This window comes from Gymnoscopelus microlampas (assembly GCF_963454915.1).
Source record: "Gymnoscopelus microlampas genome assembly, chromosome: 13".
Classification (NCBI taxonomy): domain Eukaryota; kingdom Metazoa; phylum Chordata; class Actinopteri; order Myctophiformes; family Myctophidae; genus Gymnoscopelus; species Gymnoscopelus microlampas.
This window is the reverse complement of record NC_139950.1, coordinates 43,211,831-43,225,459: the sequence shown is the minus strand read 5'-3', so window position 1 is coordinate 43,225,459 and position 13,629 is coordinate 43,211,831. Positions and strand designations below refer to the sequence as shown.

At 38.0% G+C, this 13,629-nt stretch overlaps 2 protein-coding genes across 2 annotated transcripts; both read left to right on the top strand.

Annotated features, from left to right (window-relative positions):
• Positions 1-7,293: 7,293 nt before the first annotated feature.
• Positions 7,294-8,501, top strand: LOC311058674 (uncharacterized protein; the record flags this gene model as incomplete). The annotated part of the gene is made up of 5 exons (XM_084076137.1): positions 7,294-7,337; positions 7,466-7,606; positions 7,708-7,916; positions 8,021-8,311; positions 8,463-8,501. Exons 2-5 carry the CDS (start codon positions 7,468-7,470, stop codon positions 8,499-8,501), a joined length of 678 nt encoding a protein of 225 aa, XP_083932263.1. The 5' UTR covers positions 7,294-7,337; positions 7,466-7,467.
• A 2,061-nt stretch (positions 8,502-10,562) lies between these two features.
• LOC311058673 (uncharacterized protein) lies at positions 10,563-13,264 on the top strand (the record flags this gene model as incomplete). The annotated part of the gene is made up of 4 exons (XM_084076136.1): positions 10,563-10,575; positions 10,865-11,058; positions 11,153-11,410; positions 13,178-13,264. Exons 2-4 carry the CDS (start codon positions 10,951-10,953, stop codon positions 13,262-13,264), a joined length of 453 nt encoding a protein of 150 aa, XP_083932262.1. The 5' UTR covers positions 10,563-10,575; positions 10,865-10,950.
• Between the last annotated feature and the right edge of the window lie 365 nt (positions 13,265-13,629).

Genomic DNA, 13,629 nt, shown 5'->3' with positions numbered 1-13,629 from the left:
GGTGAACTATGTAACCTATGTTAACTTCAGCAATCATGTGTCATTCTCTAGTAGCACACCACCACCAGGGTTTATACATGCGATGTCTGTTATGTGAGAGACACAGTTGTACAGTCTACACATAATGTTAGACTGTACAACAATAACAGAATCAGAATCAGAATAACAACAGTTCTGTAGAGAATCAGACCAGACTAAAGGCTAAAAGAGAAGGTAGCTATACTCAAGTGAAATAGTACATTGTCCAAATGATAGATTTTTGACAAAACTGACAGAACGTATTTAACTTTGAGCATGAAGCTCTCAGATGGCTCCCCTTCCTTGATTTCTCCTAAATAGGGTTAGTATACACATGTGTAACTTTGACATTCCATAATGCTATTCTGGAAACAAAATATGACCATGTTAATCCACAAAAGCCTGTTATTTGGGGTCAAATTATTCCATCATGACTCATCATGTAATCAATGACCACATTTGCATGGATTAGGTCATTTTCTAAAGGCCGCTAAGCATCATTCACAAGACAAAAGGAATGTTGCAGTGCAGGTGTGAAGTGGGTGAGGGAGATATTTCTAAAAAACATGTTTGCCAAATAAATTAAGAAGCTGTGATGTACAATGAAGACTATGAACAGAATATAGCAAGCAGTTATTCCTTCACCACACCAGGTTGTATTGTTGACCAGTAATGACCATTACAGAAAAAGGTGAAATTAAATGTATATTTCACTTTTCATATCAGAGATAGTTTGAGTTGAACTATTTATATAATGTGTTTATGGTAACTTAATTCCTCACGTTACATTCACAAAGCAGCCCACCACCACCAGGGTTTAGAACAGTAAAACGCTTAAATATACTTCAATGAAAACAACTTTGACAGAAAAATGCCTTGACAATAAAACATATAATTTGGTCAGCTATGGCAACTTGAACTCTCACCATGACACATGGGGTTAATAAGCAGAACGTTGTACATCTCATCTTAAGACCTGGCTCCGATGAGAGAATTATTTCATATTCACTCATATATTCATTATGAGTGAATACAACATTGTGTAAGTCTGAAAATACTGATTGTCTATTTGCTGTACATGCATTTCATAATATATGCATTCATAAATACTGGGTGTCAATATTCACATATTTTATATTAATCTTATAAGAATTAGAATATATATTTGAATTACTTGAAGATTACACGTCAATTCATCCACAAATGGATGCTCTTGGTTCTCTTGTAACAGAAAGTCAACAGTTTCTAGAAGGTTGCATGGATGGAGCATGTCTACGGAGGAGGGAGGGTCATGTAGAAGTATGTTAGGTTGTGATTGGTGGAGCGATGGTTGTATTGTTCTCTTTGTCCAATCATTCAGAGCAATTATTGGCTCCACCCCCAGGCTCTCTAGTATAAGAAGAACATGTAGTTGTAATTTATCCACAACTCCTCCAGGATATCAATCATTTCTGATCATATCTGACTGTGGACTCCAGAATTCAGTGGAAGATGAACTCTCTCAACCCAACCAGGGACAGTTCTGCTGAACAGGAGGGACCCAAAGAAAATGGTATGTTACTCTACCTTCTTTCTACTTTTAGTTTCACTGCTTTGTCACACACATGTGCTATCATTTTACTTTTTAAGTTTTTAATTGAGCAGTTCTCATTAATTGTCTCAATATTATACGTTGTTTCATTTTAATTGAAAAAAATACCTGTAGCTAGCTGATGTAGATCATTTCTGCTCTTTATATCTGTTTGCTCATTTGTTGTCTCAGCATGTTGCTTGTTTGATATCTCTCTCTCTCTCTCTCTCTCTCTCTCTCTCTCTCTCTCTCTCTCCATATATATATATATATATATATATATATATATATATATATATATATATATATATATATATATATATATATATATACATATACATATACACATACACATACACACACACATATATATTCCCATCTCTCATATTTTCTTTGTCTTTCTGCAATCCAGAGTCGAATGAACAAAGAAGCTTGGCTAAACCAAAACTACACTGCTGTGATCAGTGTGGACAACGCTTCAGTTACATGTCCAAACTTCATAGACATCAGAGAATTCACACCGGAGAGAAACCCTATGGATGTGATCAGTGTGGTCAACACTTCTCTCAAATGGCCAGCCTGAAAACACACCAGATAATTCACACTGGAGAGAAATCCTATGGATGTGACCAATGTGGACAACACTTCTCTATGTGTCAACACACCAGAGAATTCACACTGGAGAAAAACCCTATGGATGTGATCAGTGTGGACAACACTTCTCTATGATGTCCAGCCTTAAAAAACACAGACCAATTCACACTGGAGAGAAACCCTATGGATGTGATCAGTGTGGACAACACTTCTCTAGGATGTCCACCCTTAAAACACACCAGAGAATTCACACTGGAGAGAAACCATATGGATGTGTCCAGTGTGGACAACGCTTCTCTATGATGTCCACCCTTAAAACACACCAGAGAATTCACACTGAAGAGAAACCCTATGGATGTGTCCAGTGTGGACAACGCTTCTCTATGATGTCCACCCTTAAAAGACACCAGAGAATTCACACTGGAGAGAAATCATATGGATGTGTCCAGTGTGGACAATACTTCTCTATGATGTCCAGTTGTCCACCCTTAAAACACACCAGAGAATTCACACTGGAGAAAAACCCTATGGATGTGATCAGTGTGGACAACACTTCTCTATGATGTCCAGCCTTAAAACACACCAGAGAATTCACACTGTAGAGAAATCCTAATTTGGTCAATATGGAATCAATGTTACGTCGTTAAGCAGCCTCAAATGTCAAGCACACACATCAATGACAAATTATTGTGAACACTGTGACAAGCGCTTCTGTAGAGAGGATCAGAAACATCCAACAAAATGACCCATTGTTGTTCTTTCAAGCAGTTGTTTATTACGTCTGCTGAGCTGTTATGAATCTATTACATGTATATTCGCATTGCCGCTATAGATGTTGGGACGCAATGTGTTAACACTGTGTACGAGAATGCTACTCACACCAACGTCCTTGTGGTGTTGGCCCACGGCACAATGGACTGAATAGTGGTTTTCAAGAGACAAGAAGGTGGCCACACACAGTGGTAGCTAGTGTCAAGTGTGCAGCCACCTTCTTGTCTCTTGAAGTCCACTATTTAATAATGTGTTAGCGCACAAGTGGTGCATGTAGTTTTCAAAGTCATGATTAGAACACAGGTAAGGTGGTGTCTGGTGCTGAAGCCAGTTAGTACGAATTGCTTTTTATATGTATGCCTTCTTGTATATTCCTGATTGCTGCTATAGATACCATACCTGTCATCATGGTATGTTTAACTTCATTACACCCACCTTCATAACAATACCCCGTTATAAAACATGTATAAGCAGTTTGAAGACAATTCATTAATCATGAACAAACTCTTTGTTTAAATCTGTAAATGATAATAAATCATTTATAACCATGGTTAAAAAAAGTATTGATAAGGTATTAGTAAGTAGTAACTTGTTCATGAATAAGCCATATGTATCAATTTGTAAATGATTATTAAATAATTTGTAGCTAGAGTTATATAATATGTATAAGCTATATGTATATACATAACTAATCATAGACAAACCATTCATATACATTGGTAAATTATTGTAGAACATTTAAGAATCATTTAAACATGATCTAAAACACATTAACACAGTATTTCTACCATTTTCTATTGATTAAATTACATGCGATAATGATGGGCATATGGCCTTTAATGAACCTTGGGGTCTTTCATATTAATACATTAATATATTGAATTACATAAGAGAATCACTGGTATATTTAGTTGCATAGTAGCCTAATACATATTTAGTGTTTGTGTTTCTGTACATGTTTTGAACTAAACCCTAACAACAGTGTGTTTATGTCTGTTGGTTGTGAGTAAACCAATGTGCAGTGGTCCCTCGTTGCTCCTAAAGCAAAAAGTGATGTTGATTATGTAGTTTTAGAAGTAAAGTTAGTCTATAATTACTTTTAAATAATACATTCTGGTTAATTTGTCAAATACACAGTGTGCCTACATTGCTGTGGCCAAGAACCTGGCCATGAACTGTTTACTCTATAAAGTAATACTGTACACACAGAAAAAAAAAGGTTCTTACATGGTTCTTTAAAACCCTATATGGTTCTTTGAAGAACCATCACCTGCTAAAGAACCATTTTATATAGCAAATGGTTCTTTAGATTCTTAAATGGTTCTTTAAAACGCTATATGGTTCTTTGAAGAACCATCACCTATAGAGAACCATTTTATAGAGCAAATGGTTCTCCAGATTCCTCATATGGTTCTCAAGGATTTAAAAGGTTCAAGGAAGGGGGAATTATTTTCCAAACCATTTCATATTACAAATGGTTCTTCATATTCCTCATACGTCACGCTAGTATTATATAATATAAGGAAGGAAAAAAAGCCTTATCTCTGATGTCAAATTCAGCCTGAACCATGCAGCTACACCCAAATATGGAGTGTCTAACCTCAATATGTTCGCATCAGGCGCCAATAGATGTCTGCTCCATATATGGGCACAAAAGGTGCCATGCCCATATATGGAGATATAGGCCTACCCTGCTTAAAAAAAACAGCACAAACCAGCTTATGATGGTTGCTGGTTTTAGCTGGTTTTAGCTGGTCTTGGCTGGTCTTAAGCTGGTTTAGATGGCATACCAGGCTGGACAAGCTGGTCAGGCTGGTCAGGCTGGTTTGCCAGTGTAGTTGGTTAGCTGGTCACCAAGCTGGATTCTGCTGGTCTTTGCTGGTCAGCCAGCTGGCTGGCTGGACTGACCAGCAAAGCCAAGCTGGTAGCTGGTCTTTGCTGGTCAAATGGGTGGACTGCCCAGCAAAGACCAGCTTACCAGCTAGACTTAGCTGGTCAGATGGCTGGACACTGGACAGACCAGCAAAGACCAGCTTAGCAGCTGGTCAGGTTTGGTTAGATCAGTGGTTCTCAACATGTGGATCGGGACTCCCAGGGGGGTCCCCACATGATTTGGGGGTGGTCCCCAGATGACAGTGAAGTGACAATTTAAGGACCTTTAAGACCTTTTTAATACCTAAAAAAACAAAACACCATTACTCCATCAAAAGTAACAAACTATAATATAAAAATGGTCAAACATTGGCCAAATTGTCTAGCAATAATAATAATATAAGAAAACATTTTGAAAATAGCAGATCTACAAGCTCACAACACCTTCCTTGCGAGGCGTTGTGAGCTTGAAGATCTGCTATTTTCACAATAGAGTCAAACTAAACGTAAATGCATCAACTCCTACATTCCAAGTGCTTATCAGGGTGGGGGGTCCCCAGCTCGAATATGATTATTTTGGGACGTCGCGGCCTGAAAGGGTTGAGAACCACAGGGTTAGATCACTGTTTCCCAAACAGTGGATAGGGGCCCATTTGTGGGTCATGGACACATCACAAGGAAAGATCCCTTTGTTTGTTTCTTACAAAAATATATTACTATATTATTTCAAAACATTTCCCACCCAAAAATCGAAAATCTTCATCAATAAAAAAACAAATAAATACAAAATCTAATAATCATACATCATACCTGCCATTAGACTGTGAAGTTTTTTTCTTCTGTTACAATACCCCCCCCCCCCCCCCCCCCAATATATACAGTATACAGTAGGCCTATACAGTATATTTTATTTTATTTTATTTTATTTTATTTTATTTTATTTTATTTTATTTTATTTTATTTTATTTTATTTTATTTTACATTTCTTGTCCTTTTCTTGTGATGTGACATAGATAATATATTTATTTTATCGCAATTGGCAAATAATATGCTAGTTTGATTCTAAATAACACTTTTTATTGCTATGGTTACCAAAATGAACAGATCTACAGATCTACATCTTGCCGCAATTCGATGCGTTGTGAGCTTGTACATCTATTCTTTTTTTTTTTACAGAGAAGTGCATTATGGGCCCTGAGCGGTGTTGCCATATCTGCTTATTATAAGCGACTTCGGGCTTGTTTTTCTGTAAAGTTGCTTGTAAATATTAGTGAAAGATTTCACTTCTTTTTGATAGTAGAAATAGCAGATCTACAAGCTCACAAAATGCATTGCAAATGCGACGCACTGTGAGCTTGTAGATCGGCTATTTTCAAATAGCCATCTATATAGGCTGCAAATGTCGCTTCTTTTGGGCTTAATTGTTTTCACAGACCTGGCTGCTTATTTCTCTCACAAAATCTGGCAACAATGTCTCAGCATGCTCGCTCGCGACTGCGCGGGGAGAATGAATGTTGTCTCGAGCCTGCAGCACTTCAATAGAAAGTTAGATAAATTGCGTTGCTTTGGATTCATCAAAAAGAACTATAAACCGGCTTCAGAGAAGATAAAAGGATGAAGAAGAAGCGGCGGACATTTTAGGTGAGTGTTGACACACAGAAATACTGTTTATGTAGGCTTTTTAGCCTACTATTACTGTATTGATAATAAGTGCGTAGGCTGATGTTTTTGAAGTCAATCAAGTCATGACCCAACTCTACACATTGTTTAGTTATTTAAATTGTCTTGATAACGGGATTATGACAATAATTACAATAAAATATAGTGGGAATATACAATATAATTTATAATATAGCCACTGTCTGTACTGCTTGCCAGGCTGTGTGCCGCTCAAAACTAAATTCAGAATCTGATGTCTGTCTGTCTGTCTGTCTGTCTGTCTGTCTGTCTGTCTAAGCTACAGAGTTTTAATATCCCGTGAACTCTGAACATTAATGATTCGTCTGTCTGTCTGTCTGTGTGTCTGTGTGTGTGTGTGTGTGTGTGTGTGTGTGTGTGTGTGTGTGTGTGTGTGTGTGTGTGTGTGTGTGTGTGTGTGTGTGTGTGTGTGTGTGTGTGTGTGTGTGTGTGTTGCTGCAGTGGCCAAAACAAATGGTTTGCAGGCAGCCCTACTAAATGAGAAAAAGGAACCCAAGAAGAGAGAACCATTATGTGTTATTTGTGGGAGGGGGGGGGGGGGGGGGGGGGGTCCCACTCCCACAAAGAAGAAAACAGTTTGAAGTTAAAGTGATATTGTTTTGTTAAATATTAAAGTAATCATTGCTTGTTCAGTAACGAAAATGCACTCATATACTAAGCGTACTTCACTGCTGCTTGCTATATGCAGAAGAAGCTCCCCTTGGCCAGCCAGCACCAGCAGCATTCTACACTTTAGCCAACAAGGACCATTACAAGGTCAACCAGAAGGCAAGAGCCAGAATCAGGACCCTACATGAGGACCTCAATCGAAAAGGTGAAGATGATCAGTAGTAGTTGTATTGAGTCCTTATTGATTATGGGGGATGGCTGATTTAATTTGAATGCACTCATAGCTTGGTGAGACTGTCAGACACTAATACATTACTGATTCTTTTTTCAAAGGCATGACGCCGCAAGGCAGAGACCGTAAGAAGAGAGTCTGTAAAAAGATGTGGCACGAGGAGACCACAACACTGCTTCAGCTCAGCCTTTACATGGGTGTACTGGCTCTCCTCAAGGAATACGTCATGGTTTTCCAGGTGGGTGTTAAACATTAATTCCAACTGTTGACTACACTTGTGTATCCAATGGTTGTTTTTCCATTTCATTCCATTTTCCATTTTTGTTCTACATATGCAGGGTAGCCAAAACCTTGGTTCACAAACTGCATGACAAACAGCTGGAGCTGTTCTTGGCTTTCCTAGCTTGCTTTGTTAAAGTTGAACACATCACCCAAGTGTCACCTAGGACTCTGGTGGAGCTGGTACTGGTGGATGACATGCTGCTGCCTGCCAGGGAGATGTATGTGGGGAAGGAAGCAGACACATTCAGGACCACCAAGCCCAATCATGCAGTAAGTAGCCTCTTCTATTCATTTACATTTGAGACTTGACATTTTCTTTTGCATTGTTTTGGAAAACCTGTATTAATGTCCAGTTTTGTTTAACTGCATTTCAGCTGCTGAAGCCATTCATGCAGAAGGTGAGAAAAGCGTACATCACTGCTGCTTGCTATATGCAGAAGAAGCTCCCCTTGGCCAGCCAGACACTGAGGGCCCTGTCTGCTCTGGACCCACTAATGAGAGGCCATTCACAGGCAGCCATCCAGCTGAAGAAGTTAGGTGGAATGCTGGGCCACCTCTTACCAGCTGATGGAGACATCCACAAAGAGCTCACACGGTACAACACAGATCTGAGCCTGTCCACATTCAAGGAGGGAGAGAGCATGGTGGAGTGGTCTCTCTCTCAGGTATATGAGAGAGAGAGAGAGAGAGAGAGAGAGAGAGAGAGAGAGAGAGAGAGAGAGAGAGAGAGAAGCTACAGAGTGTTTTAGTAGCCTATCCTGTGAACTCTGAACAATAATGATTCGCTTGTGTGTGGCCAAAACGAATGGTTTGCAGCCCTACTACCCCTCCCACAAAGAGAAGAAAACAGTTTGAAGATAAAGTGATATTGTTTTGTTAAATATTAAAGTAATCATTGCTTGTTCAGTAACAGGGGGTCTCATACAGGACAAATAAGTGCAATTGGAAGTGATGACACAAAGAAGTGGGCATACAAAATTTGAAACTGAATTGTCATTGTGAATCTATTTATTTATGTATTTGTGAGATTGTATTTATTTAATTTATTTCTACTGTAGTTTTACATCCAAATGTCCTCACTAAATACTAAAATCAATTTATTGTGTTTTTATTTGTATTTATTTATTTTTCTAAAAAGTTTCTAAAGATTTAAATCTAAATGTCTTAAGTTCATGTTTAATGTTCAAATATGGAGATATGTGGGCTTATTTATTAATAAATTCAAATGATAAAATCTTGTGTCCATCTTTTCCAGTAAATCTAATATATTTTAACGTGTAATGAAACATTTATTATCCAAAGAACCTTTTTTTTTCTGAAGAACCATTATAAAACGGTTCTTTATTGAACCAATTGGATCCTCAAAGAACCACTTTAGAAAAGGTTCTTCAGAGAACCATTTTTTTACATGGTTCTTTGAGGAACCAGAAACGGTTCCTCAAAGAACCATTTTTTGATGGTTCTTTAATGCACCTTTAATGGTTCCTTATTGAACCATTCGAATAAATGGTTCTTTAAAGAACCTTAGTGTAAAAGGTTCTTTCTGGAACCAAAAATGGTTCTTCTATGGAATCACTCTGAAGAACCATTTTTGGTTCCAGTTCGAACCGTTATTTTTCTGTGTGTAGTTAACATACACACACTAGCAAATGATTAAACAATTGAAAGATTACTACTAGTACTACTATTGATACTACTATTCTGTGACTACTTCTAAACCATAGCAATGGACCCCATATACACACACAATGGACTATTTGTGTGTATTTTGACTTGTTTGTAATAAACATTTAAAGTCAAGATACTGCAATGTGTTGCTGGTTTACTGTGTTTCTGGCAATTTAATGTAATCACATGGAAGACACTTGGTGTTAGGGAAGCAATAACATACCTTGTACTTATATATAACATAATATGTTCAGTCAAATAACTTAAAAGGCTGTTATGTACAATGACACACTATAAATACAATATAGCAAGCAGTTGTTCCTTCAGCACACTAGGTTGTATTGTTCTGAAGGAATTCGGAACAATCATAACACATACAATTGAGGTTTCTAGGAACTTCAATGAACTATATATTTCAATGATTCTCAATGTGGTTTACTTTTCAAATCCGAGATAGTTTGAGGTGAACTATGTAGCCTATGTTAACTTCAGCAATCATGTGTCATTCTCTCTCTCTCTGATTGTTGTCCTCTTTGAGGCATTTACATCTGTATTAAGAGTGATCACCCAGAATGCAAATCTAAAGATTGACTTCGCATTGGAACTTATTTCAAAATATGTAGAGGAATTAGTATACACATTCAAGGTGCATATGTATTATCTATGTATAATTTAAGAGGACCTCGCACCAGAGATGTCGTGGTGGTAACAAAAACAAGTGTGTTTGTGATCAGTAATAGAAAAGCTGCTTTCTAACCAATCATATGAACACATTATAACAACCAATTATTCACCAAAGCTGGTTCTACCCTTTTCTATTGATTACATTACATGCAATAACGATGGGCACATCGCCTTTAATGAACCTTGGGACTTTTCATATCAATTCCATCAGAGAATCACTGGTACATTTAGTTGCATAGCAACCTAATAAATATTTAGTGTTTGTGTTTCTGTCAAATACATGTTTTGAACTAAACAACAGTGTGTTTATGTCTGTTGGTTGTGAGTAAACCAAGGTACAGTGGTCCCTCCTTGCTCCTAAAGAGTTCCAAGTGCAAAAAGTGATGTTGATTATGTAGTCCACACATTTTAGAAGTAAAGTTAGTCTAGTTAATTACTTTTATACTACATTCTGGTTAATGGTTAATAACCACAGTGTGCCTAAATTGCTGTGGCCAAGAACCTGGCCATGAACTGTTTACTCTATAAAGTCATACTGTAGTTAACATACACACAAAACGAACAGCGGTCATACCAGGTCATTACTAAATGGAAAAATAGAAGGAAGTTCCAACAATGTGGCACATTTGCTTGCTTAAGTTTTCCCAAAACATAACATGCGCACGTTTAGGAAACACTGTCGCAGCAGAAAATCTGTGTGAATGTGAGGAATTTTGGAACCACAGTAGCTTGTATGACCAGACACCACAAAATAGCATTTATAGTTGTTTTATAACTATTTTAACACACAATAGTGCTGATAGGGATGACTGATTATGCAAAACATCCATCTTTTAGTGACTGACAACATTTTGTTCTTTTTACAGAATGTACTATATTAGAAGAGAGGGCAGTACAGCTGAAAGAGTGGTTGAGAAGTAATTCTCAACCGTTATGCCAAGTTGCGACCTATATGCAGGACACGGTGGTGTACAGGGCGAAGTGGATAAAGGACAACACCAGAGGTCTGACCATCAGTCAGATTCTTGAACACTACCCTCACCTGACAACTAACGGCATGGTAAGAGGGAATATTGTACATGTGATGATTAATTGTTTATAATGTTTTGTTAGTGTGCCACATTTAATTTGATTTCAAATGTTTTCCATGTTAGATCGCTCAGGACTTCCTTCTCTTACATGCGGATGCTGCGCCCAAACTGTATGAGACCTGGCTCCCAGTTTATGCGGAGAAGATCCTGCAGGTCGCAAGACTGGAGCGGAAGTTAGAGTTGCCGGTCGAGGGATTAACATTAGGTAAAATATTATTGAAATGGTTCTTTGTCAGTGGACAGTCCCTCTTGTGCCACGAGTCCACAACTACGTTGACAGCCTCTCTGTTTGGGTGTGGCACGCACAGCACACACTTTCAGGTAACCCGGGTAGTAGCACACCACCACTAGGGTTTATACCTGCGAGGTCTGTTATGTGAGAGACACAGTTGTACAGTCTACACATAATATTAGACTGTATAACAATAACAGAATCAGAATCACAACAGTTCTGTAGAGAATCAGACCAGACTAAAGGCTAAAAGAGAAGGTAGCTATACTCAAGTGAAATAGTACATTGTCCAAATGATAGATTTTTGACAGAACTGACAGAACTTATTTAACTTTGAGCATGAAGCTCTCAGATGGCTCCCCTTCCTTGATTTCTCCTAAATAGGGTTAGTATACACATGTGTAACTTTAACATTCCATAATGTTATTCTAAGACAAAAGGAATGTTGCAGTGCAGGTGTGAAGTGGGTGAGGGAGATATTTCTAAAAAACATGTTTGCCAAATAAATTAAGAAGCTGTGATGTACAATGAAGACTATGAACAGAATATAGCAAGCAGTTATTCCTTCACCACACCAGGTTGTATTGTTGACCAGTAATGACCATTAATTTATATTTCACTTTTCATATCAGAGATAGTTTGAGGTGAACTATTTATGTAATGTGTTTATGGTAACTTAATTAATCATGTTACATTCACAAAGCAGCCACCACCACCAGGGTTAGACAACAAACACTTAAATATACTTCAATGAAAACAACTTGACAGAAAAATGCCTTGGACAATTAAAACATCTCATTAGGTCAGCTATGCACCTTGACCTCTCACCATGACACATGGGGTTAATAAGCAGAACGTTTCCATCTCATCTTAAGACCTGGCTCGGATGAGATAATTATTTCATATTCACTCATATATTCATTATGAGTGAATGCAACATTGTGTAAGTCTGAAAATACTGATGTCTATTTGCTTAAATGTATTTCAAAATATGAATTTATAAATACAGGGTGTCATATTCATATATTTATATTAATCTTATAAGAAATAAGATATATTTGAATTACATGAAGATTACAAATCAATTCATCCACAAATGGATGCTCTTGGTTCTCTTGTAACAGAACAGTTTCTAGAAGGTTGCATGGATGGAGCATGTCTGGGGAGGAGGGAGGGGCGAGCACTTGTAGGGTCATGTAGAAGTATGTTAGGTTGTGATTGGTGACAGATGGTTGTATTGATCTCTTTGTCCAATCATTCAGAGCAGTTACTGGCTCCACCCCCAGGCTCTCTAGTATAAGAAGAACTTGTAGTTGTAATTTATCCACAACTCCTCCAGGATATCAATCATTACTGACTGTGGACTCCAGAATTCAGTGGAAGATGAACTCTCTCAACCCAACCAGGGACAGTTCTGCTGAACAGGGAGGGACCCAAAGAAAATGGTATGTTACTTTCTCTACCTACTTTCCTATTTTTAGTTTCACTGCTTAGTCGAACCAAATGTGTTATCACTTTACTTTTTAAGTTTTTAATTGAGCAGTTGTCTCATTAATATACGTTGTTTCATTTTAATTGAAAAAATGACCTGTAGCTTTGATGTAGATCATTTCTGCTCTTTATGTCTGTTTGCTCATGTGTTGTCTCAGCATGTTGCTTGTTTGATGTTTGATCTCTCTCTCTCTCTCTCTCTCTCTCTCTCTCTCTCTCTCTCTCTCTCTCTCTCTCTCTCTCTCTCTCTCTCTCTCTCTCTCTCTCTCTCTCTCTCTCTCTCTCTCTCTCTCTCTCTCTCTCTCTCTCTACACACACATATATATTCCCATCTCTCATATTGTCTTTGTCTTTCTGCAATCCAGTGTCGAATGAACAAAGAAGCTTTGCTAAACCAAAACTACACTGCTGTGATCAGTGTGGACAACATTTCTCTAAAATGGCCAACCTGAAAACACACCAGAGAATTCACACTGGAGAGAAACCCTACGGATGTGATCAGTGTGGTCAACACTTCTCTAGGATGTCCACCCTTAAAACACACCAGAGAATTCACACTGGAGAGAAACCATATGGATGTGACACGTGTGGACAACACTTCTCTGAGATGTCCACCCTTAAAATACACCAGAGAATTCACACTGGAGAGAAACCCTATGGATGTGACCAGTGTGGACAACACTTCTCTGAGATGTCCACCCTTAAAATACACCAGAGAATTCACACTGGAGAGAAACCTTATGGATGTGACCAGTGTGGACAACACTTCTCTACAATGGCCAACCTGAAAACACACCAGAGAATTCACACTGGAGAG